Source organism: Trichechus manatus, unplaced genomic scaffold, assembly GCF_000243295.1.
Source record: "Trichechus manatus latirostris isolate Lorelei unplaced genomic scaffold, TriManLat1.0 scaffold00002, whole genome shotgun sequence".
NCBI classification, from domain to species: Eukaryota; Metazoa; Chordata; class Mammalia; order Sirenia; family Trichechidae; genus Trichechus; species Trichechus manatus.
Window position 1 is genome coordinate 20,251,477 of NW_004443938.1, and position 26,780 is coordinate 20,278,256.

Sequence of the window (26,780 nt, forward strand, 5' to 3'; positions counted from 1 at the left end):
GAGTTTACAATGGGGGTGGGGCAAACAAGATGCAGGCAGGCAAATAGTAACTAAAATAAGCGGGTACAAGCAGTGCCTTAGGTCATAACAGGAACCATCAGAAGTCCTGGCAGTAAGAGAAACTAGAAAGTGGTTAATAAAAAAGCAGTCATTATCCTCCTCTGTAATACCAAAAATTGTAGAACAACTTACTGTGTCACCAGCCTAATGGATTTTTAAAAGTCCAGGCCTCAGAAATTTATCCTGGCTTCACCCACAAAGGCAAAGTCAGGGTCTCATGCTGCTCCTTGTACCACTAAGCTAAAGCTAGTCTTAGAACAAATCCTTCCAGATCCAAAGAAGAAAGAAGTCATGCAGTTTTCTTGACACTTGGGTAGTGATTAAGCCATTCCAGCCTCTTCTAGGTTCTGGATATGTGCTAACTGGAATAGTCTGCATAGCACAATCTCATGGCCAGTATATCGGCAGCATATGGAGCCAACTTAAGTAATTCGAAGTCATTTTGTCTCTGGGGAAGGGAGGGCTGGCATGAGGAACATACAAACCCGTAAGGACACCAAGCATTAGCTTCAGGCCAAGGAAGTTGAAAAGTATAATCACTAGCATGTAGAAGCCCCCAGAAGGGCTTCTCTGGAAGACCAGAGAACAGCAGTTCTACACTGTAACTTCTTTAGAAACGATGATTTTACTAACCAATTTTCTAATCTTATCAGACCACACAGATTATTCACAACAAATGACAGAGAAAATGTCCTAGACTGAATGGTGGCACACTGCTTAAGTGCTACGGCTGCTAACCAAAAGGTCAGCAGTTCAAATCCACCAGCCACTCCCTGGAAACCCTATGGGGCAATTCTACTCTGTCCAATAGGGTCACTGAGTTGGAATCAACTCACAGCAACAGATTTTTTTTTTTTTTTTTGACACTGAATGGACTTGGGCCAGTTAATTACTTAACTTCTCTGAGCTTGCTTCCTCAAATTCAAGATTAAGGAGGGAGTGAGACTAGATGCCCTCCAGAGCAAAAACTGACTGAACTAACTGAGAATTACTTACAGACTAACTTGAGCAAGGTTTTTGATTCTATCCTAATTCACCCATGCTGTTGCGTGACATCGAATTGACTGTAACTCGCGCTGAACCTGTATGACAAAATAGAACTGCCCCCTAGGGTTTCCGAGGCTGTAATCTTTACAGGAGCAGATTGCCAGGTCTTTTCTCCCGCAGAGCCGCCAATGGGTTCAAACTAGTTTGCACCTGAGCGCTTAAACACTGCGCCACACGGGCTCCTTAAGTCACCCATAAACTGGAAAAATATAGAACTATGCTAGTTATTATAGTATGTACATACATTCTGATACTCCTCCCTTCCCCCCCCCAAAAAAAGTTGCCATCAAGTTGAATGAGACTCATAGCAGCCCTATAGGACAGAACTGTCCCACAGGGTTTCCAAGGAACATCTGGTACAGTAGAACTGCCGACCTTTGGTTAGCAGCCGAGCTCTTAATAATTCCTTTCCCCCTGAATGTAGGCTGGACTCAAGTGACTACCTTTTAACAAATAGAATATGGCAGAGATGATGGCGCCTGTCTTCCAAAGCTGGGCATCAGCACTCTGGCTTCCATCTTGCTCTCACCTGGATCACTTGCTCTGGGGGAAACCAGCCACCACCATGTAGTGAAAATACTCAATGGAGAGGAACGGAAACCTTCGGCCAACAGCCAGCACGCACCTGCCAGGAGTGGGAGCCACCTGGGAAGATCAGATCCTTCAGCCCCAGTCAAGCCTCTGAGACTGCAGCCTCAGCCACCATCTTGACCTTAACCTCATCAAAGACCCTGATCCAGAACTGCCCAGCTAAGCCACTCCCAGGTTCCTGGCCCACTGAAATTGTGAGAGAGCACAAATGTTTATTGTTTTAAGCTACTAAATTTGGGGGTGATTTGTAACAGCGACAGAGAACTAACACAGGAGAGTTTTTCAAACTGTGGGTCCTGGCTCATTAGGGAATGATGAAATCAACTTGTTACCATCATCAGCCTTTTTAAAAAAAAAATTAAACAGACTAGAAAAGAAAGTATCAGCATATCACCCATGGTAACAGTAAGTACTATTTCCTAAAAATTGTGTTTCCATTTTACATATTAATGTATGTACTGAGCAGCAATATGAAATGAAATTTCTTAGACTCACACTAGAAAAAAAAAGTTTGAAAGCTACAAGTCTAGACCAGTAGGTTTAAAACAAAAAATTCCCCGGAGTCTAGGAATTCCTTCAGGGAATATGGTCATGGTAACAACCAACTCTATAAAACAAGCATTTTCTATAACTTTATAACCAAACCAATGAAATACAAGACACTCTCAAAATACATCTTTTCTGGTTTATATGTAGCTTTATACAAAACACAGAAGGCACAGAATCTCCCCTAGACTTGCACACACACTCACAAATTTTCACTAAAAACTAAGCGGGGGGGGGGGAGGTAGGTTCAGTACTATTAACTTACTAAATTGTTCTCAGCCCCGTGTCCAAACCTCACTGGAACTATCTTATTCACAACGCAAGGAAGTGCGTACTTCTATGACTGTGCCTCAGCACAACACAAGGCAAAACTTCCAGCAGCACAAGACTATGCACAACTTTACTTTTGATGGATCCACTCAGATTATTCGCTTGCACTGTGATTTTTCTCTGAAGTAAAATGTGTGAAACTATTTTTGAACTCCTAATTTGCCACTTTATTTTCAACATACTGAAATAAATCAGTACAAAACACTAAACAAATGATTTAACTTATTTTTCTTATTACTTAAATCAAGGCATTTGTGGCTGTCCCACAAGCAGGCATATTAGAGAGCTGACAGCTTCCCTTGGCCCTACTCTGAGATCTGCGTGCATTTCCACATGCATCCTCTCCCTTCTCTGCAAGGGCTGCTGTTTTCTCCTCAATCTGTGCATATCAATCTGTGCATACGCGTCCATCTAAATGTTTCTACTTCAGCAAGTTGCAGAAACAGCGTATTGTAGTATAGCTGTCCTCATAATGCTATTACTTGATGATGGTGACTAAAAATCAAAATAACTGACCTACTTGGCAAATCCAAGCCTGCATTCCCATGCCTTGAGAGAACTAGCAGAGATGCAGCCCAGCTAAGGGAAGAGGATGCTTTTGAGAGCACTTTCTCTAGGACTGAGACACAGGCCTTACCCTGGGTTTACTTCTAGAACTCAATATATAGTACTGAAAGACTACGCACTGATCTTAAGGCTAAACAGTTACTTTGACTCAAGGCCAATTACTCTAGACACACAGACAAGTCTCTGCCGAATGGCTTCAATCTACAACCTCATCATTCATTTTGCCCACTTTTTCCTTTAGTTTCTCTTAAATCAATTTACTCTTCCATGTAAGCACTCTATCGCCACCATAAACTTGAAAGTTTCAGAGTCAAGGTCCAAAAGAATTAAAAGCTTAAAGATCTCTAATGATGATTCTCTACCAGTCAAAATCATTTTAGTTTCCTAGAAAGATGAAACAGATTTCAACTCTAGAGCCAATCCAGGAAGCTGGCACGCCAGTCCAAAAGCCAACTTTGATGTTTTCGTGACAGTGCACCAGAATCCTCAGATCAGGGTCGGAATTCAGTTTTGTAGGCAGGCATTTCACCACTCAACAAGTCATTTATCTAGCTGATCAAAGAACAAGAAAGTTCAAGGCAGGTATATACTAAATCTATTATTCACTTTTGGGTCACTAAAGTTACACAGCTGCTTATTTTGTCTTCAAAGAGGAAGGAATTAGTCATCAGTAGGCACAGGGATAACTGGATTGCTAAATCAAACTCAGATTTTTAGGAGGGACACCTCTGTATACTAAATTGTCCTAAGATAAGGTGCTTGCCTTAAAAGTTTTGTGAACTCTGTGGCAGGCACTGTGCTAGCCAGGGTCTAGCTGGGTAAAGCAAAATGGGTTAGACATCAGACCAAGGAGCCTGTTACCAGATAGCATGCTTTAAAACCAAAAAGGACCCTGGAAACTGCTGCCCTCCTCTCCTCACAAACCAAGGCACATCCTTTCTTAGGTCTTCAAAATCCTAGATATGTAGAGAAATTATTAAACTCCAGTCCCCGAAGCACTATACTGTACTTCCAAGCCATATAAATAAAATCCTAGCAAAATGGCAACAAAGAAAAAAACTTAAAACGTGCTTTGTAGACTTTTGTCGATGTTGTTGTTGGACCAATGCTTCATAGTTAAAATCCAACTACTGAAATAAGCATCAAATTCAATCCGAACAAAAAGATCTTACATCACACAACACTAGCCTGTAAGAAAGCACCGCACCTCTACGTCTGCACACATACAGGAATTTCAACTTCAGTTACGACTTTTCAACGACCACTGGCGACGACAGAAAGGTCTTAGTGATTTACATTATCTCCCTGGTTCTAAAGTTCACTCCATCTATAGTTTTAAGGTTATTGTATGCCAATACAAGAAGGCAGGGGACAAAGGTACAGACACAGATGCCGAACAAGGAGAAGCTCGCAGACGGCTCCGTGCAGTAGTTCTCTAGTCTACCCCAAGCATCTCAAGGATCTGTCCTACCTAAACACTTTATGTAAACAAGAGGCTTGTGACTCCAGCCTCCAGCCCCAATAGGTGGAGAGAAGTTTCCTCGCCTCGGCTGCACATGGTCTGCAGAAGTTTGGCTGGAGCAGCGTGCGGAGCCTGGGTGGGAGCGGCCGCGTAGCTGAGCTGCAGGCGGCGGCGGCGGCGACGGAGCAGCAGGAGGCGGAGGCGGGCAGGGGGAGGGGAAGCGGCCGGGAGGGGGAGCGGTGGGGGCTCTTGCCGCCACTGCTCTCGCCGCCTCTCCCCCCCGGCGGGAGCCGCTAGCAGCCTCTTCGCACTAGTCGCTCCGCTGTCTCGGTCATGTGACCTTAACGTAACCGGACAGGAAAAGCCCCGCCGCCGCCGCCGCGCCGGAGACACCGACCGCGGCGGCAGCAGCAGCAGCAGCAGCGCGAAGCAGAGGCGGCGGCGGCGGGGAGGCGAACACTGCCGGGCTGCCAGCGGCACCGCCTCCACACCCCGCCGCAGCAACACCGGCGACAGGTAAGCGCGCACCGCCTCCGCCTCCCAGGGCCCGTGCCCACGTGCCGCCCCCGGCCCGGGCTCCGGGAAGGAGCAGGGGGGGCGGGGGCAGCCGGAGCTCGCAAACGGTTCCGGCAGCAGCGGTGGCAACAAAGAGGACGAATGACTCCCGTGCCAGGGCTCCGGGTGAAGGCAGGCGGAGGGCCCGGGCCACACGGGGACCTGGTTCTGGGAAGCGAGGACAGGGGCGCCCCGTGGGGGCGGCGGCGGTAGCGCCTGGCGCCGGGTCTCTGGCCGCCTGACAAAACCATCCCCTGGAGCCAGGCGGCGGCGAGTCGGCAGCGGCTCCATCCGGGGCTTTGCGGGAGGGGGAGGGGACGGAAGCCGAGAGGGCGGGTGGCGGAGCGGAGGAGGGAGGAAGGGGAGGGGGGCGATTCGCGTTCCGTTCCCCGGCGCGGCTCCCTCCCTTCCCGCCGCCACCGCCAAGTGCGTCCCGATCGGCGGCGGCTGGTGAGCGTCCCGCGCTGGAGCCCCGAGAGGCGGGCCCGTCAGGTGCGTAATCCTTCAGACGCCTCGCCGCCGCCGCCTCCTGCTGCTGCCGCCGCTGTTGCTTCGGCGGCAGGGCCACGAGCTGCGGAAGTGGGCTTGGGGGAGGGGAGCGAGGGGGAGGGGGAGGGGAGGGATCCGGTCCGACCGGAGCAGGCCCGGCCTCTCTGGCGCTTCTCCCAGCTGCAGCGGCTCCTACAGCTGCTGCCGCTACTGCTGCGGCTCCGCCTCCCCGCTCGCGGGCGGGGGCGCGCACGCGCGCTTCCGGCCTCCGCGGGTCTCGCGCTGTCTCCGGCTCTCGCGCGCGCTCTTCCCTTCTTGTCTGGGCCGCCCCCCGCCCCCTGCGCCGGGACTGTTGCGCCGGCCGGGGCGTTGCGCATGGCGTAGGCGACGGCATTGTGTTAAACTCCGCGGGACTTGGGACGGGCGCGCGCGCGCACGCGGGAGCGAGGGACCCGGCGGCGTGCGGCGCGGCCGGAGTACGTCGCTCGTCCCCCGCCCCTCATCCCCTCAGGGACGGGGCGGGGCGGGGTGCGCGGCGCCCGCCGGGCCCCGCCGTCTCCGGCCCCGCCCTGTGGGCGCCCGATCTCTGGGACAGGCCTGCAACCGTTGGGCCGCACTCCGCAGCTGGGAGGCGCCGAACTCCTGGGCGTCACCCGTGTCGCCCGCTGCGGCCCGGGGTGTTGGACGCACAGAGGCGGCACATAGCTTCCGCTCGCCAGGCGGTCTGCGCCGCTGATAAAGCCTTTGCGAGCCCGCAGCGGCGCTGCGGTCTCAGGCTGTGCCGCCTTGGGCGTGGGACCCGCGTCAGAAGCGCGCTCGGGGCTGCGGGGCCCTCATCCGGGCCCGGCTCCGAGAAGGGGAGTCGGGGCGTCTTTTCGGTGTAGCGAAATCCCCAGACCATTAATTTTTAAACAAGGCTGCAAAGAGAAGTGGTGATAGAGAAGATGCATAGGAAGCGAGGTTTTTGTCTTTTTTAGTTGGCAGTGAATTGAAGAGGGCAGTTAAGAGGAAAGCAGGGGAAGCCGAGCAGGAAAGAAAATGATTGGGCGGAGTGAAAATATAGTCTGGTTATTGCTCTGCCGTTCACTGCAAGAACTTCCACGAACTATGGTGAACCCGTCTGATTATTCCTCAGGCCCTGCTTCACACCCCACCCCCCACAGTGTTCATTTGCTCTTTCGTCATACATGGGGGCCCAGTTAGTGTTTGAGTCGCAGTTCTCTCCATTTTCACAGGTTGCTTGTTAGTAAAATAGGAGCAGCTCAGAATAATGGGGTATGCTGAGTTTACTTAAGTGGGCTACCCTGGTCCCGTCTAGGTTGGACCATCTATGTTGACGTGGATGGAGCTACTGCGCCGGAGCACGGTGTACTTTTCACTAATGTTTTGTCTGCGAGGCCTGAAATTGTTATAGACTATCAGAACTAAGACATTTTAATCCTCATTCCTCTTGATTTATCACAATCCAGAATTAATTGTTAAATTGTATTTCACATTCTGAATTACCGTGGTATGTACTTTTTTAATGTAAAAACTATATAAAGTAATATAAAATTTTATTTCTTCCAACCTTCTGGGAAGATGCGCTTTGTAATCCTGTGATTTCAAGTACCCCATTGCATGTTGCTGAGTAAGGGGATGTGCTTTCCCCAGTTGTAGAATTACTGAAATAGAGGTAGGGAAACAGCTAAGGCCTGTATATTACATTGGCTTGGGATCGGCTTCCTTGGAGTTGGGGACTCTTCTGCCATCTCTCCGGTGTCTTTTGGTGCTTCATTCCTAGACCCACTCACTTTTCCCTGTAGTTACTTGGGAAAGTCGGACAAGTAGTGTGGCGCCAGGCTGTCACAATCAAAGGAGCAGGAAGAACTGCTGGAGACTCACCTTAAATTTCAAAATGCACCTGGCAAACGAGGATTAATCCGCTGTCACAATCAAAGGAGCAGGAAGAACTGCTGGAGACTCACCTTAAATTTCAAAATGCACCTGGCAAACGAGGATTAATCCCTTTTCCTACTAACACCCTTCGGCCTCCAGCCATGACCCTGAAAACTAAAAGAGAATCGAGGATTTTCATTTTCCTAGGGGAAAAATCGTAAACATTTTAAGTATTAGATCAAGAGCATCTTCACAAATCGTTGAATTTCTAAGTAGGTTATAGTTTTTATTAGCAAATGAAAACTTAAAAATATTTGAATTGATAGTAAATAAAATTCAGCATTTTTACAATGCTAGTATGCCACTAAAATAGCCATAGAAAACTTACCAGGAGTTGGCAGGCCAAAACTTTTAGAACAATTTTTTCAGTGGTACAGAAGCCAGGTTATAGGCTGGTATTTATGCTCAAGCACATTCTCTTGGTCATCTAGTGCTGCTATAACAGAAATACCACAAGTGGATGGCTTTAACAAAGAGAAATTTATTTCTTCATGGTAAAATAGGCTAAAAGTCCAAATTCAGGGTGTCAGCTCCAGAGAAAGGCTTTCTCTGTCAAGACTTCTCATCAGTCTTCCCCTGGACTAGGAGCTTCTCCATGCAGGGGCCCTGGGTCCAAAGGACACACTCTGCCCCAGGCACTGTTTTCTTGGTGGTATGAGTTCCCCTTGCCTCCCTACTGGCTTATCTATTTTATATCTCAAGAGATTGCTTCAAGACACAATCCAATCTTACAGACTTGAGTCCTGCCTCATTAACACAACTACTGCCCACCCTCCCTCATTAACATCATAGAGGCAGGATTTACAACATACAGAAAATCACACAATACCGGGAATCATGGCCCAGCCAAATTGGTACACACATTTTTGAGGCGGCATAATTCAATCCATGAAACACATAATCCCCAATTCACATGCATGAGGTATGCATCATATGACTGACTGATTCTCACTTCAAGAAAGTGCAGTGTACAAAGATAGGAATTTGTAAAGCAGATATATGTATCTGGCTAAGTACTTACAAAACTACTTTTACACTTTACAAGAGCTTTTAGCATACAGTTCATTTTAGTATGTACCCCTAAGTTCTTCACCAAGCAGACTCATTTGAGTCTGATTTCAGAGTACATGGCCATTGTCCTACCCCAGACTTGGCCATCTTGATTCTCTGAGTCCCCACAGTGATTCTGAAGTGTCCTCTCTAAAACCATGGTTTTCTAAGTGTGGTGTACAGACCCTTGTTGCTCCCTGAGACTCTTTATTTTCATAATAATAGTAAGATATTATGGACCTTTTTCACTGTGTTGACAAAATAACATCAACATTGGGAAGATTTGCATAACTCAGCTAATATTTTCAAATAACCAGTGGATGATGTTACAAAACCATGCATAGGTAAAAGATCCATTCAAATTGCCAGATAGACCAATCAATCTTACTATAATAGAGTAGGAAAAGTTATTCATATAGTTTTCAAATCCCATAAGTAATCTTTAAGGAACTACCATTTGCCAAGTTTTGGTGTGTTATCAAGGAATAATATCCACTATTATTGGAAAAGGCTATTAAAATACTCTTTTTTCCAACTACATATGTGGGTGAGGCCGAATTTTCTTCAATACTCAGCCAAAACAAATGTCACACAGAGTAAATGCACAAGGAGGGTACATGCACAGTCCAGTTGTCTTCTAGAAAAGAGATTTGCAAAAATATAAACAGATGTCACTCTCACTAATTTTTATTGTTCTGGAAATTTTTTTCATTAAAAATCTGTTGTTTATGTTAACATGTAAGGGGCTTATTGTTATTTTTAATAAATTAATACTTTTTTTAATTTCTCACTTTTAATTTCTAATATGATAAGTAGTTGTAGATATAATCCATATAAACAAAAAATAATTGGCAACCTCAATAATTTTTAAGAGTGTAAAGGAGTCCTGAGGCCTAAAAATTTTGAGAATCCCTACCCTAGAGTATTGCAATATATTATTCAGTTAAGACTGTGAGTTCAGTCACATTTGGAGCTCATCTGCAGCTAAATTGAGGTATACCTGTGGATGATTGGAGACCCTGGTGGCGTAGTGGTCAAGCGCTATGGCTGCTACCCAAAAGGTCAGCAGTTCAAATCCACCAGGCGCTCCTTGGAAACTCTATGGGGCAGTTCTACTCTGCCCCATAGGGTCGCAATGAATCGGAATCGACTCAACGGCAACGGTTTTTTGGTTTTTTTGTTTTAAATAGGTGATTATATTTTCTTCAGATTAATTTTACTAATCACACAGCTTATTTTAAAAAAGAGGCAATCTCTACGTTTGTGGGTTATTAGAAGCAAATTAGATTAGGTTTTAAATTTTGCTGCGTATGATCATATGTAGGTTTTCTTACAGTTGATTGTGGCATCATGCATTTAGAATTATCACTTTAATATCAGCTCTTTATCAGCCATAATTCTGGTCTGCTTCTACTTGACACCTAAAATGTCCCTGAACTGTCTCCTTCTGACCTCAACTTATACTCAGAAATTAAAAACTAATTTTAATATTAACGTAAGCAAAATATAATTGAAAAGACCAGTCTTTTATAAATGCAATGCTTTCAAAAGTCAAAATTAGTGCTACTGGTTAGTTTTTGCCCATCCTTTTTCTCATTGCTATGTAAGAGGGTTGACTAAAGAGACTTCAAAAAAAAATAGACCAGTCTTTCATCACAGTGAAATAAGGTTCTCTTCCTAGCTTTGAAATAAACTAGGGAAAATATTCAAATGACCAGCCTCATTCAGGTTTACTTCATGGGCCCTCAAATATTAATTATTAATAATACTAATTGAAAAAGCAGTTTTTCATCCTGGTAAGTGGTCTAAACTACTTGAAAGAATCAGTCGTACTTGTGGGTAGTGCTTTTTCTGTTATTGCTGTGTCCCGTGCATTACGATATTCATTTATGCTTCACTGAAATAAAATCCAGGACTTCAGAGGACCCTTTTAGTGCCCTTGAAATGGGTAGTCTAAGTGGTATTTAGTGTTTTAGAAGAGCTATTAACTTTAAAAAGCACATCATCAATTCCCAAAAGCTGTTTTAGAGTCTCCTATCCTTTTACTGAAACTGAAAGAGGAACGTAGGTTGTCAGACTGTAACGTGATTATATTTCCCGTTCATATACACCTCCAAAGGACGCATCCCTTACTTTCTCAAGGATCAGCTCAGTGTGTTTAGAAAGAAACACGTTCCTTGACGGAAGCTAAAAGCACTTGACCACTAGTCAGTGTCTAGTTATCAATGAGGCGCAGTCTCTGAATTTACTTAAGAAATAAGGGCAACGACAACTTCTTACACTTTATATAAAGAAGGCATTCTGCTTTGAAGAACTGCCTGTCTTCTCTGTCTCTAGTTCCTCTCTGCTCACTGCCTGATTTGTTGTTGTTGTTAGGTGCCATCAAGTCGGTTCTGACTCATAGCAACCCTATGTACAATAGAACAAAACACTGCCGGGTCCTGCGTCATCTTCACAATCGTTATGTTTAAGCCTGTTGTTGCAGCCTCTGTGTCAGTCTATCTCATTGAAGGTCTTCCTCTTTTTCACTGACCTTCTACTTTACCAAGCATGATGTCCTTCTCCAGGGACTGGTCCCTCCTGATAATATGTCCAAAGTATGTGTGACATAGTCTTGCCATCTTTGCTTCTAAGGAGCATTCTGGCTGTACTTCTTCCAAGACAGATCTGTTCGTTCTCTTGGCAGTCCATGGTCTATTCAATATTCTTCTCCAGCACCACCATTCAAAGGCATCAGTTGTTCAGTCTTCCTTATTCATCATCCAGCTTCCACATGCATATGAGGCAATTGAAAACACCATGGCTTTGGTCAGGCACACCTTTGTCTTCAAGGTGACGTCTTTGCTTTCTAACGCTTTAAAGATGTCTTTTGCAGCAGATTTGCCCAATGTAATACGTAGTTTGATTTCTTGACCGCTGCTTCCATGGGCATTGATTATGAATCCAAGTAAAATGAAATCCTTGACAACGTCAGTCTTTTCTTCATTTATCATGATGTTGCTTATTGGTCCAGCTGCAAGGATTTTTGTTTTCTTTTTGTTGAGGTGTAATCCATACTGAAGGCTGTGATCTTTGATCTTCATCAGTAAGTGCTTCAAGTCCTCTTTCAGCAAGCAAGGTTGTGTCATCTGCATATTGCAGGTTGTTAATGAGTCTTCCTCCAATCCTCTGTCTTTGCCCAGTTAACTCTTCTCGTTCTTCAAATATCTGCTTAATTGATGTTTCCACACAAAATCCTCCCCTGACCACCCCCCCCACCCAGATTAGACCACTTCTCCTGTTTTATAATCTCATTGTTCCCTATCTCTTCTTTCGTGTGTACTTAATTGATTACATCCTAGGACTCTGTATTCTGCTCACCATTGAATCCGCTGTGCCTGGTACCTTATATGTCACATGCGTGACCTGTTCTCAGATATGCCTCTTAAGAGCTAACCCTTAGTGTGGGCAAGTTACTTAACTTCTTGAAGCCTAAATTTCTTCATCTGAAAGAGTACCATTGAGGGATTCCATGACATAATGTATACATAGCACACTTGGAGTCCCTGGGTGGCTCACATGGTTAAGTTCTCAATTACTAGCCTAAAGGTTGGTGCTTTGAACCCACCCAGAGGCGCCTTGGAAGACAGGTGTAGCGGTCTGCTCTTGAAAACCCATGGAACAGTTCTACTCTGCACACATGAGGTCGCCATGAGCCAGCATGCACTCAATGGCAACTAACAAGGGCAACTTACATAGCACTTAGCATATTCCTTGGCACGTAAGTGTTCATTTATTATTAATGCTATGGTTATTAATTATTATGATTAATAATGACATAAATCATAAGAAAATATTGTGTACCTTGGTATTTTAAGGATTAAGTGCAGTAATATGTGTGAAAGGTTATTGTAAACTACAAAGCGCTAATCAGAGTTTCATTATTAGCATGAAGAAACACAAGGTGACATTTTAAAATTGAAAAAGTCTTCCAAAATATAGCATGTGTTAAGTTAATGAGAATTTTCCAGGTCAATCTAGGATAAATAGCAACTGAATTTTAAAAATCCTTAGAAATCATTTATTGACACTAACTCCTTTTTCCTTAATACATAGATGTGGAAACTGAGGCCTGTGACGTTGCACCTCCCTCAGATCACCTGGGTAGTCAGGGCCGTCCCGGGACTGGAACTCTGTACCCTTTTCCTCTCCAGATAGTTGTCGATTTATTTAGCAAACGTTACAGAACACTAGACAAGATGCTAGGTTCACGGGAAAAGTAGATGGTCCCTCCAAGAGGGACAAGTCTCCAGGCCCGGAGCAGAGACTCCAAACCCCTGAGTGAGGCTCCCTCTCCTGACTGTTGTGAGTAGGTCAGGTTCCTGAGCTGCTTCACATGGAGTGTAAGGCCTCCCAGCAGTGAATTTTGTTTTGTAGCCTGCTAGGAGCCAAATAGTCCCTGGGTGGTAGAAATGGTTAATATGCTCAGCTGCTAACCAAAACATTAGAGGTTTGTGTCCACCCTGGGGCGTCTCAGAAGAAAGGCCTGGCGATCTCCTCCAAACAACCAGCTACTGAAAACTCTGCGGAGCACAGTTCTACTCTGACACACATGAGGTCCCGTGAGTCAGACTTGACTCAACAGCAACTGGTTAGGAGCCGAATGATTTGGCCTGCCTTCTGCCTTTAGGACCTTCTGAGCAAAGGAAACTGCCATTCCTCGGCTTCTTTAAGTTCATCTGTTGTACAGCATGAAATAGCATTATTTTGTCTCCTTTATCATTAACATACTCAAATAAAACTGGATTTTTGACAATGCTTGGATTTCAGAGCAAGTTGGACACTTAACCACTTCATAAAGATCACCAAACAATCCTGTATTAAGAAAGCAGTTAGATGCAACTTAATGTAATAAAGTAAAATTTTATGTTGTAACTTTTTTGCATTAAAAAAAACTTGTTTTTCCACATATTGGATATAGTGCCAACTTCCCTTTCTCTGAAAGGATCATTCTTTATTCTGACATTATATCCTTGCTACCTATTTATGTTTAAAAGCCCTCTGTTCCTATGGAGTGTGTGACTATTTGTGTCTTCTTGTAAAATAAAGAGGGAGCAACACTGTTGGAGCCCCAGCCTAGAGGTTTGTGTGCGTGTGTGTGTGTGTGTGTGTGTGTGTGTGTGTGTGTGTGTTTTTACTAGGCCTGTGAAATGGAAAAGTCTGGAAACCATTTGTTTAGGTTAGCACTAGAGTACATAGTGCCAAGTAAGTAAGGGTTAGATCATGAGGGACCTTAAGAGCTATGCTGAGGAATTTGGATTTCATCCTCAAGGCAAGTAGGGAATCACGGGAGGATTTTAAGCAGAATTGTAGCATCAAATTTGCCTTTGGAAAGCTCTCTGGCTGTTACATGGGCGGATGGATTAGAGAGGATAGAACAGGAAACAGGGGCATGAGTTGGGAGGTAGAACTAAGGTGTTGGCAGTGGGGCTGGAAAGAAGGGAAAATATTAGGAAAATATGAAAGAGTTGAAATTGATGGGACTTGGGTGACTGATTGATGTGAGGAATGAGAGAAATGAAGGCCTGAAAGATGAATTGTAATTTCTGGTTTCGCCAGAGGCTGGGTGAGTGTGCCAGGCACTGAACAGGGGGTAAAGAAAGAACAGGTTTGTATCTTCAGCTCTTCATGATCCTTTGGGCAAGTGGAGGTGAGGGGCAAAGGGAGGATCAGCGCTCCTTTTTACCTATATCGAGTTGAGGGTTCTTGTGGGACAGCCAGCAGAAGTGGATGACATCACCGCAGAGTCTGCAGAATGAGACAGGGGCTGTGGACCATGCTGAGGAGTCCTTGCTGGAGGTTGAACCACCAGACTCTTCCTGGAAGCCCGGGAAGAGTACTTACCAAATCAGGAGGAAGGTACTCCATGCCACAGAGTCAAAGAAGCTACGGAGTCCTTAGGGCTGGGCACAGAGGCCCACAGTGACCTTGGTGGGAACCTGACCGCTGCTGAGCAGTTAATGGAGGTGATGGGAACAGGTGTCCCATTTCTGCAAAGGAGGGTAGCATGGAGCAGAGCCACCCGTTGAAGATGCTGCAGCCTCAGCCGCTCCAACATTTTTGTACAAGTAAAGCCGCATAGAAATGATGATGAAGGGGGCCGCGCTGAGGGGAAAATGAAGATTTAGAAAAAGGCAGTATATCTGCTGCAGGTGGGGAGGGGTGCCGGAATACCATGATGCCAGGAATCCACCTCCACCTCCCTCCACCCTTGCACCCCATTTCTCTGACTAATTCACATGCATAAGAACCTGAGGGGTTTGTTTTTATTTATTTATCTCCCTGAGAAATGAGGTTTCTTGGTCTCTAAAATTTTGTTTATTGATCTCTGTGGTTTTTTCCCTTTATGTCAATTTTGAGCATGTGACTCATGCTCTTTGCTTCTTTTCTGCTTTCATTTGGTTTCTTCACTTCTCTGAGGCTCACGTACATATGTTTGTCCTGTTATATTTGCAAGATTTATGTTCATTTTATTTCCTAATCTAGGTGATAGTCGTGAATTGAGATCCTAAAATTACTAGTTTTTGTTGTTGTTAGCTGCTTTCAAGTTGGCCTCCAACTCCTGGTGACCCTATGCACAAAAACATTTTGATCCATAGGTTTTTTTATTGGCTGATTTTTCAGAAGTAGATCACCAGGCCTTTCTTCCTAGTCTGTCTTAGTCTGGAAGCTCTGCTGAAACCTGTTTGGCATCGTAGCAACACACAAGGCTCTACTGACAGATGGGTGGTGGCTGCACGTGAGGTACATTGGTCAGGAATCAAATCTGGGTCTCCTGCATGCAAGGTGAGAATTCTACCACTGAACCACCACTGCGCCCTAAAATTACTCATCGGACTGACCAGCCCATTGCTGTTGAGTCGATTCCGACTCATAGCGACTAGTCCACCCCCTTAAAAATGAAACGCTTAGCATTTTTGTCCGTGGCTTCATTTTTAGGGTCTGAATAAAACATTTCAGTTAGTCCATTTACAGAAAGAGGGAGTCGTACATTTTGCTATTATCCTAATGAGATGATATATATCCGTTAATGTAAAAACCAAAAATCTCAAAATCCTCCTATAAAATGTTGATCAATTTGATGACATTAAAATAAAAAATGTTAACAGATCAAAAATCTCTGTAAACAAAAGAAGGTGAGAGAAGTATTAGCAACACATGTGACAAAGGACTCATGTTCCTCATATGCAAAGGGTTTTACAGATCAATAAGAAAAAGACTAACAGCCCAATAGAAAAATGGGCAAAGATCATTAACGGACACAAGAGGAAAGAGAAATGGCTGGTAAACATAAAAATATGCTTCACGTCACTCATCATTAAATCTATAGAAAGTAAAAAGTGATGTTGGCAAAGATTGTTTAACAAGAGTGGTGGGAAACTGGTTGGAGTGGGCGTGGATGGACAACACTTATATTTTGCATTTCTAAAGATTTCTTGTTAATTTTAAACAAACAAGCACGCACTTCCATATAATACGTTCTGACAAATCAGATGAACTCCAGTTTAAATCCCACTTCTTGGTTCTACAATCTTAGACAAGCTACCTAACCTAAGTCTGTTTCCTCATTTATAAAATGTGGGTAGCAATACCTCAAATATCTTAAATAAGTTAGTATGAGAATTAAATGCATAATATATGGAAATGAATGGTTAATAGTAAAACCAAAAAAAACCAAACCCATTGCTGTTGAGTCGATTCCAACTCATAGTGACCCTATAGGACAGGTTAGAACTGCCCCATAGGGTTTCCAAGGAGCAGCTGGTGGATTCAAAACAAACTGTTAACCTTTTGGTTAGCAGTCGAACACTTAACCACTGCACCACCGGGGCTGCTTAGTTAATAGTAAGTACTCCATAAATAATTGCCACTCCCATCATTATCATCAAGGGACTAAACCGAAATATACTTGAAGCTACTGTCAATGAGTGTGAACTGAAGGACCTGAAGCTGCCTAACGGTACAGGTAATCATGATCCAAGTCAGAGCGCCTGGTAAAGCAGCCCATTGCAGTTTGGTCTCTGAGGATATACTTTTTGTAGAAAAGGGCAGGTTAGTGAGATAGAAAAGGAAGTATTCCAGCATTTTACAGAGTACAGCCTTGAAGACAAGCTTCTAACTTGTGTCTGGTGACAGGGAGGTTAGAGTGCTCTTTCTTTGTAATTCCGGTTACTTTGCACCCTGGCAAACACCTGTCTTTTATCATCAACCCCAAGCCTTTTTTGTGTCTCCCCTTCCTCATCACAATGGTTTCAGCTTCTCTGGCATACCCACAAAACACCAGGGAATTCAGTTCCTCATCTAATGCCATTCGTTTTCACATTTAAGTAAGACTAAGTTTTTATACCCTTATTACTTGCACAATTGATTTTCCTATCTCTCATACATGGATATAGCTCTTGGTAGAAAACACAAAATTTTGGCAGCCTAGATCCTTGCTGTATGCCCTAATCAGTCTCTTAGAGTATTATTCCCTTACAATCGTTTCTTGTAGGGCATGCTTGTTAACTTCTGGGTCTGCCCAGACATTACTGGAGCAGGAAGGAGAGCAGGGAGTTCAGCTGATTAAGAATTGCTGTGGAGCATGCTTTTGATGTCAAGTGTGAAAACTCTTTGCCTAGCCCTAGATCCCTAAGATTTTCTCATGTGTTTTTTCCAAAAGTTATAGTTTTATATTTTACATTTAAGTCTGTGATCCATTTTGAGTTAATTTTTATATAAGTTGTGAGACTTAGGTCAAGGTTCTTTTTTTTTTGTATATGGAAGTCCAATTGATCCAGCACCATTTGTTGAAAGGTGATGCTCCTTCCTCTACCGAATTGCTTTTGCACCTTTTGTCAATAATAATAAGACTTGAAATTGAGTAGACTGATTCCTCCCACTTTATTATTCTTTTTCAGAATTGCTTTAGCTATTCTAGTTCCTTTGCCTTTACATAAAAATTTTAGACTAATCTTGTCTGTATCTACAAAAAAAAAATTAATGGAATTTGTGTTAAACTTATGTATCAATTTGGGGAAAACTGACATCTTTACTATATTGAGTCTTCCTTTCATTAAACGCAGTATGTCTCTCCATTGATGCAGGTCTTCATCAGCATTTTATAGTTTTTAATATACGAACCTTGTACATGTTTTGTTAGATTTACACGTAAATATTTCAGTTTTCTTGAGGGATTTTCATTGGCATTATATGGTTTTAATTTCAGTGTCCCCATGCTCATTGCTGGTATGTAATATTATAATTCATTTTTGTATGTTTGTCTTGTATCCTGAGACCTTCTGAACTCATTTGTTAGTCCTAGGAGTTTTCTGTAGATTCCTTGGGATTTTCTGTATAGACAATCATGTCATCTGAAAATACGGACAGTTTGATTTCTTTTTTTCTCATCTGTATGGCTTTTATTTACTTTTCTTGCCTTATTGTACTAGCTAGAACTTCTAGTACTATATTAAATAATGAGAGCAGACATCCTTGCCTTATTCCCAGTCTTAGAGGAAAAGCATTTAATCTTTCACCGTTAAGCATAATGTTAAATATAATGTTGATCGTTCTGTGCTGAGCTTTTATAAATACTAATTGACTGTGGCAATGCAGCAGTCTACTGATTTGATGAATCCAGGCACTATCAGGCGGCTCTGCTCCTATAGATGGATTCAGACTGCAGTGGTTTCCTAGGGTGAAGTGTGAGCAATGAAGATAATAGACTTTGGAGTCAGAACATTCAGATTTAAGTTTTGACTCCTCCACCTTCCATCTAGATGGCCTGAAGCAAATTGCTTATACCTCTCCAAGCCCCATTTCCTCATCCACAAAAGAGAAGGCACAGCACCAGCCTGCATCAGTTATTGTAAGAATCAAAGGGAGTAATGGCTGTTAGTTATTATGTCTCTATAGCAGGAGAGCCCTACCCACGCAGCAGGAGCTGGGAAGTGGCCCCTTGGAATTCAGTGAGATCTTCACGCAGCCCTGCTGTGACCCCACCCAGCTCCTTGGTTTGTCTATCCCTATGGAAGATTTGACAGTTTCAGCTGGATCATAAGAGTTTCCACTTGGGATGTTATACTGAAAGGCTCGGTGATCCAGGAATAGTGGCACACACAAGGACTCAGTGCGTGAAAGCAGACTACTTGGGTTCGCTTCCTGACTTCTCCACTTACATCTGTGTAAGCTTGGGCAAATCATGTAGCCCCCAAGCCTGAATGTCCCACCTGGAAACTGGGGGGATGACAGAACTGCTTCAGAGGGCTGTTGTGAAGACTAAATGAGCTAACTTACATGACGTTTTTAGTACATTGTGTGACGAGTTATGTTAGCTACTGTCATTACTGTTGGTGACTATGAAGGACACATACTTATTTGTGAATCACCGTTCTTAAAAACAAAATTTTTTGCTTTGCAGATTTTTTAAAAAATGGATTTGGCCAACCATGGACTTATTCTCCTGCAACAGTTAAACGCTCAGCGAGAGTTTGGTTTCCTGTGTGACTGCACGGTTGCAATCGGCGATGTGTACTTCAAGGCACACAAATCAGTTCTTGCTTCATTCTCCAATTACTTTAAGATGTTGTTTGTCCATCAGACCAGGTAACTAACGTGGTTGATAATAATCGAATGACTGTAGACTTCTTAACATCATGTCCCTCGTTCCCATCAAGACTGTGGGTCTCTACTGCTGCCTAGACTCCTAGCCCCCCAGCCCCTTGTGGCCTCACTTGCCCCCTTTTACCCATCTTGGTTACTCCTGCTTTCAGTGCTACTTGAGAATCACTGGACCTTCTAGCCCCAAGCAGCCCCTCTCTCGCCCCTCCAGATGTACTCGCTGGGTATCACCTGCGTCGACAGGACAGCTGGGGTTGGGTCCATTACAAAGTCAGCTACATAACAACCTCAGTGGCCCCGTCTTTCATTAATCTTCTGTGGGCTTTCTGAGCCTTTTCTGCACTACTTCCCCCCCAGCCCTGTAAGTATCCTCCTTATTTTCAGAATTTATGCTTGTTTCTTACTCTAATGAGAAGCTTGAGGTCACGTGTTCCTCCAATTTCCCTCTTTTCTGTCTGAAAATGTCTCTGTCGGATCAGTTTTTTCTTCTCATCTCTCCAGTCTTAGAGAAAACGGCCTCTTGTGTCTAAGGAAAACAATGCTCTGCCTTTTTCCCTGATGCTCCAGGACCCTACCCCTCACTTTTTATTCTGGACTTTTTGTTTTCATCCTTTGTGTCCACCCCCTCGGTCTGGAAGGATCTGGACTTCCTTGACCCTGCTGTCTCCTTGAGTCATGGTGCTGTTTCTCCTTCCTTATACCACTGCAGTCCTTAAGAGGGTCATCTGTGTCGCTGCTCATACTCTCTCACCCCTGTCTCCCCGTGCGTACAGTGTGGTTTCCACCCCGCCGCTCTGCTGAGATTATTCTCCCAGAGGCCACCTCTTCCTCAAAACCACTGCCCATCTTAGTCTTCTCATCTTTGTCCTCCACAGCATTTGCTACTGTTCACTTTTCTTCCTCTTTAAGAAGTTGTCTCCTGCATTTTTGTGACTCTGCAGGCATCTCCTTCTTCTGCCCTCTAAACACCAGCCTTCCACATTTTGGCCTTGGGCTCTTCCTTGTGCAGTCACCTCCTGGGCTTACCCCCTCTGCTGCAGATTTCCATTTTATGGCTCCGATGTGACCTGTACTCCGGAGGCCTTCTCAGCCCTCACGGTTTAGAATTGAACGTCCTCCTTTCATCTCAGTGAGCATGACTAAAACAGAATCCAGTCTCCTCCCGAGAGTCCCTCCTGTTTCATCTTCAAGTAACAAAACCTTAAAATCGCTCTGTAAACATTTGATTTCTTATTTATCTTATCAGTCTCCCAAATCATGTTTTCTTCAAAATCCTTTCACAATGGTCTGTTCCTTTCCCTTCTCATTTCCATTTCCTAGTCATTCATTTTCCACATTACCGTCAGGGTAATATTCCTAAACCTTGCTTTGATTGTGTTATCCCTTTGATCAGAAACCTGGTAAATGTGTTATTCCTTTCATCAGAAACCTAGAGGTTTCTGGAATAAGATTTCTGCATAGACTCCTTGTTCTGCCATTTAAGGCCCCAGAGCCTTAGCACCTAGCCTCCTTCAGCCTCATTTCCAACTGAGTCCCTACAGCTCTTTCCACCGGCCCCGTAAGTTTCACACATCACCCCTTCCATGACGCCTCCCCTAATCAAACTGAGCTAATGAGCAGAAGTGGTCTGTTGCACTTTGCACTTTATTTATGCCACTCTGCAGCATCTACACATTTCCCCTCTTTAGTTGTTAAGTGTGGACTTACCTCCCCCTCTTATCTGTAAGTTTCTTGAGGGCAGAGCCCGAGTTTTACAGTGTACAGGTCAGGTCTCTGCACATAATAGCCACCCTATCAATGTGTGCATGAGAAGAATGAGTGAAGGGTGGGATTAAAGACAAGGAGAGATTGCTTTGTCGTACAGCACTAAGGATGCTCCCTTTTACTTCATTGTCTTAGAGATTTCATAGCTAAGGGCGGGGGTGGGCGGGGGTTGTATCTAGAAGTACCAATACAGGTAAAAGAATACAAGGTAATGGATTTTATATAGAGGCAAGAAACTTAAGTCTAGGGCAGTAAATAAATGCCTTCGACAAGGCAATATGGTATTTGTATAGCTAGAGACCCAAGTTTAAGCAGTAGTTTGTATTGATGCACCAAAGGTGGCGTATGTCATTTGGCCTTCATATACAGAGTCAGAGCTCACTGAAGCAAGGCCACCAGAAGGCCAAAACCAGCCTCCCAGGGAGCTGGGACATGCTTTTCAGCCTATGCCTGCCTGTGTGTTAGGCTCTGGGGAATGCCGCCTGATGCTTAGAAACCGACTGAGAAGCCCATCAGGATTCCGCTTTACGTCGGTAGTTACCACTAGATGTCTCTGTCTGTGTTCGCTGCTCTAAACAGAAAGCTTAACTCATGCAAAGATTGCAGACTTGGAACTCTCAGAAATAATCCTGCTGAGGGACGATGTTGAATGTTATTTTAAAATGTTTATTTTCCGAGTTCCTTAAAACCATCATTTATTTTAAGATTCTAATTAAGGAAAAAGGAGCCCTGGTGGCGCAACAGTTAAGTGCCTGGCTGCTAACCAAAAGTTGGTGGTTGGAACCCACCACCTGCTCCGTGGGAGAAAAGACCTGGTGATCTGCCCCTGTGAAGATTAAAAACAAACCTGTTGCCATTGAGTCAATTCCTACTCATAATGACCCTATAGGACAGAGTAGAACTGCCCCATAGGGTTTCCAAGGCTGTAATTTTTACCAAAGCAGACGGCCACATCTTTTTCCCTCAGAACAGCTGGTGGGTTCCACCTACCAACCTTTTGGTTAGCAGCTAAGCACTTAACCACCACGCCACCAGCCTAGGAAACCCTATGAGGCCGTTCTACTCTGTCACATGGGGCCACTACGAGTTGAAACCAACCCAACGACCTAACAACAACAGCAGCAGTGAAGGGAAAATTGAAGATGGAAATTAGAGTGAAAGTTTACACAGCAGGGCTTTTAACTGTACAAAAACTATATTCATTTTTTTCTACTTAAAAGTGTTATGTCAGACAGACACCTGCAAATCAAGCCTACATAGGTATAATTATATTGTAGAGACCTACATCCTTCCCAAAAGAGTTGGAAAGTTTCAAAGTCTGGCCTCTAGCGAGCCAAGTGATTTTAAATGGGGGGCAAGCTGCCTGGGAATAAAAGCAGCCAAGGAAGGAGACAGCTGATGTGTGACCTGAGGAATGTTTTAAAATTCCACCTAATTGTGTTTCTTAAATGTGTGTGTACATGTGCTTCTGCTTTGAGAGGGGGAAGAAAAACCTTAAAATAAAAAAATCAAAATAAGTTGGTGTCTGGAAACTTCATTGGGTCCTAGGGCCCCTGGCAGTGAGCCCAGGGACTTCTGCTTTCTTCTCCCTGGTAGCTTCTCCACCAATACTTATGGTTTCTTGGAGTCCTTTTCCCTCCAGGCCTGGCTGAAGTGTAGACTCTGGCCCCCCCAGCTCTCTCCTTCCTTTGCCATCAGAGACATGCACATAGTTCTTTGCAGTTTGAGAGGTGTTACTGTCATGCCCCCATTCACAAACCATAGACAGAGGACAAGCTGTACAACAACAAAACGAAATTACAACACTTACAACAGAGTTCCTATAGAAAGGGGTGCTGCTTGGTAGTACCTTTCATGGGTGCTAAATACCAAAGCCCCCTCCCCCATTGGATTTTCCTTTCCCCCTTTTTTTTTTTTGGTTGGAGGAGAGTCTCACCAACTCCATCCCCTCCTTCTGCCTTGAGAAACATTCCATCCTGGCAGGACAAAAGGTGCCCTGGGGTCATTTGCATCTCTGAAGGCCTATGGTCCCCATTTCCCTAGGCCTCTGCCTCCCTCAGGAAGGACCCCTCTCATTTCTTCATGTTGGAGTGATTGTTTGCATTACTAAAGTGTTCTTCACCACAAGGTCACTGAGGCTTTGTTTTGAATATTGAACATCCCTAAAACAAAAAAAAAAAAAACAAAAAAAAACCAAACCCATGCATGGAGTCATAGTGACCCTAGAGGACAGGGAAGGACTGCCCCATAGGGTTTCCAAGGAGCACCTGGTGGATTCAAACTGCCAACCTTTTAGTTAGCAGCCGAGCTCTTAACCACTGTGCCACCAGGGCTCCTGAACTTCCCTAGACATCTAAATATATTGAAATGTACACTTAATATTTTGGAACTCATCTTGTGTTAAAGGGATGACCACCTGTATTAACATTCCTGTCTAAAGATGTGAACTGGGTGAGAGAAGCCTCCAAATTAAGATACAAATGACCTGTGTGGTGTGGAAAAAAAAGTCACCTAAGCACTTCCCTTTACACTGTCAAAAAGATGCTGCTTATTATGCTTGATCTTTATTTTTTGACTTCTAGACTTTGTAGTCAGATATTTTTCAAATTTGCATGCAGTCTTCTTAAAATATACACACATTGATGGCAATTCAGTAATTATTCAGATCTGTTCTATCACAAATTGCTGTTAAAGCCCTGTCTTTTTTCTTTTTTTTTCTGATACAATGTTAAATTTAGAATAGTAGGGTATGTGGTTAATACTTTAGCATATTGAAAAATATTTAATAATAAGATACAGATGATTGCTAAAGGAGCCAAAAAGAATTGTATTACCAAAAAGTGGTATAATCAAAAGTGATTATAAGTTCAGAAAGCATTGAAGTTGAAAATGCACTGTCTATAGAATATAGTCACTCAGTGGATAGTGATATATACCTCATGATATATATATCTCATTGATTTCTCATGATGCCTCCGAATTTCTGTCATTACTGATGGTCTACAAGAGTTCTTGCGAACCTCTGAATTACTGCTTCTTAGTCAATCTGATGTTTCTGGAACGATGCAAACTCCAGAGTCTGAAAGTCAGAAAATCAGCAACACCACCAACTACTTTAGGAGCCTCAAATAAAAAATCACTTAACTTTCTGGGACCTCAGCTTCCTTATCTGTCAAATGGAATAATGCACGCATAATTTTATAAGATCTTTTACTTGTGTCTTTCAGTGAGTGTGTCCGTTTGAAGCCCACTGACATCCAGCCCGATATCTTCAGTTATCTCTTACACTTGATGTACACAGGGAAGATGGCACCACAGCTTATTGACCCCGTCCGCTTGGAGCAGGGGATCAAGTTTCTGCACGCTTACCCACTCATCCAGGAAGCCAGCCTCGCCAGCCAAGGAGCCTTCTCTCATCCTGACCAGGTGTTCCCGCTAGCTTCCTCCTTGTATGGCATCCAGATAGCAGATCATCAGCTGAGACAAGCCACCAAGATTGCCCCGGCCCCTGAAAAACTTGGAAGAGAGCCAAGGCCACCGACATCCAGGGTGAGCCACGAGCAGGTGCCCGAGGCCTCCCAGCTCTCCCAGTTACCTTCGAATCTGACTCAGGTGAATCGGACAAACATGACTCCCTCCGACCCACTGCAGACCTCCTTGTCTCCAGAACTTGTTTCCACTCCTGTGCCTCCCCCTCCTCCCGGGGAGGAGACCAATATGGAAGCTTCTTCCTCTGACGAGCAGCCCACATCCCTCACCATAGCCCACGTCAAGCCGAGCATCATGAAAAGGAACGGAAGTTTCCCCAAGTACTATGCTTGCCACCTGTGTGGACGGCGGTTTACGCTCCGGAGTAGTTTGCGAGAACACCTCCAGATTCACACGGGAGTACCTTTCACATCAAGCCAGCCAGGAGAAAGCCGTGTCCCCCTGTCCCTTTGTAGTAATGCGGCCGACCTAGGAAAAGATGCCATGGAAGTGCCTGAAGCGGGGATGATAAGCGACAGTGAGCTGCAGCACATCTCAGATTCTCCCATTATCGACGGCCAGCAGCAGTCAGAAACCCCGCCCCCCTCGGACATCGCAGACATTGACAACCTGGAGCAGGCCGACCAGGAAAGGGAGGTGAAGAGGCGGAAGTATGAGTGCACGATATGCGGACGCAAATTCATCCAGAAGAGCCACTGGAGGGAGCACATGTACATCCACACCGGGAAGCCTTTCAAATGCAGCACTTGTGACAAGAGCTTTTGCAGGGCCAACCAGGCTGCCCGACACGTGTGCCTCAACCAGAGCATCGACACATACACCATGGTGGACAAACAGACCCTGGAACTCTGCACGTTCGAGGAGGGCAGTCAGATGGACAACATGTTGGTGCAGACCAACAAACCTTACAAATGCAACTTGTGTGACAAAACATTCTCGACTCCCAATGAGGTGGTTAAACACTCATGCCAAAACCAAAACTCGGACGTCTTTGCCCTGGACGAGGGGCGGTCCATTCTCCTGGGCACTGGGGACTCAGAAGTGACGGAACCTGACCACCCAGTGTTAGCATCCATCAAAAAGGAACAGGAAACAGTGTTGTTAGACTGAATGTTACTGGTCTTTTAAAAAAAAAAAAAAAACTGTCATTTTTACAGACTATCTTCCTCTCCTTCCCCCAATTCAGAACTATAATATGGTTTTCCATGGCATGAATCAAACAGGTCTCTGTCCCCTTTCTCCTTGTCCCCTCCTCCTCATCTGCACAGCCCCACCTCGGTAACCGTTTTGTGCATTAGAGGCCTGAAATATATTTAATACAGGGGATATTGGAAAGATAATGGTCAGTAGTACTTATAAACTCAAACAGATTGAGAATTTTAGTTTATTTAAAAGCATACTTGGAACTAATGAAGGGTATATACCAAAACAACCAGAATGCAATTTGGTAAGCTAAAATTACGACTTTTCCTGGGTATTAAGTCTTCTTCTCAGAAAAACAATGTCAGAAAATACAGCGTGCTCTGGGCTGTGTACTATGCAAAATATAGAAGTGTGGGGAAACTTTAAACCCAAGCAAATGTTCTTAGTTTTCTTCTGCAGGCGTTTTGTTTCAGAGTGCATCCTTTGAGATTATGTCCAGTCGAGAAAAATCATTAGTTAGGAAATCTACTTTAACAAAACACTCCCAAAAAAAAGGAAAAAAAAATAATAATGTGATGGCAATCTTAATTTGGGGGTGAAACATGACAAGCTGTGAGTCTGTGTGTCTGTAAGAGAATATGTGTGGGTACTTGCTCGAAACAGGTGAATTGATGATGCACATGCCTTATCTAAATGCTAGCCTCTTTCTACGGTGAACAACAAAATGCTGTATTTTTAGTTTCTGACAAATTTGTTGTCTGTTTTTAAAATCAGATTTGAAAAATACTGTCCTACAGATTGTCCTTCTGAATAGAAAATGATATGCCACTCTTGAACTGTTGCCGATGGTAAACATGTTAGCACCAGCCGGATGCTTTTAAATGGGTGTGTATACCGCATGGGAAAGGATACGGGTGAGGCTGTGAGCAGAGCATGTAGTGACTTTAATGATGTCAACAGTTAGTGCTAATAGTTTACTGGCAACATTCATGGAAGCATCAAAAAATGGTAAAGAGAAACCAGGACAAAAAGTCCCAATTGCTGTTTGGGGAAAAACTTGATTTTGCTGTTTGTTTTCCACTTTTCTTTTTTTTAAAAAAAAAAAAAA

General features: G+C 44.1%; 1 protein-coding gene across 2 annotated transcripts; it reads left to right on the forward strand.

Moving 5' to 3' along the window:
• The first annotated feature begins 4,905 nt into the window (after window positions 1-4,905).
• ZBTB2 (zinc finger and BTB domain containing 2) lies at window positions 4,906-26,780 on the forward strand. 2 transcript variants are annotated; one of them, XM_004368828.3, is made up of 3 exons: window positions 4,906-5,119; window positions 19,077-19,261; window positions 24,268-26,780. In XM_004368828.3, the coding sequence occupies exons 2-3, from the start codon at window positions 19,089-19,091 to the stop codon at window positions 25,637-25,639; spliced, it is 1,545 nt and encodes a 514-aa protein (XP_004368885.1). In that variant the 5' UTR covers window positions 4,906-5,119; window positions 19,077-19,088; the 3' UTR covers window positions 25,640-26,780. The 2 variants fall into 2 exon arrangements, with proteins under 2 accessions (XP_004368885.1, XP_023584867.1); XM_023729099.1 differs by lacking the exon at window positions 4,906-5,119 and having other exon boundaries at window positions 18,782-19,261.

What these genes read in the sequence shown, in the direction of transcription:
- ZBTB2 (XM_004368828.3), top strand. Translation starts at nt 19,089, where the DNA reads ATGGATTTGGCCAACCATGGACTTATTCTCCTGCAACAGTTAAACGCT. An exon ending in TTGTTTGTCCATCAGACCAG is followed by an intron (nt 19,262 to 24,267) that starts GTAACTAACGTG and finishes TGTGTCTTTCAG; the next exon opens with TGAGTGTGTCCGTTTGAAGC.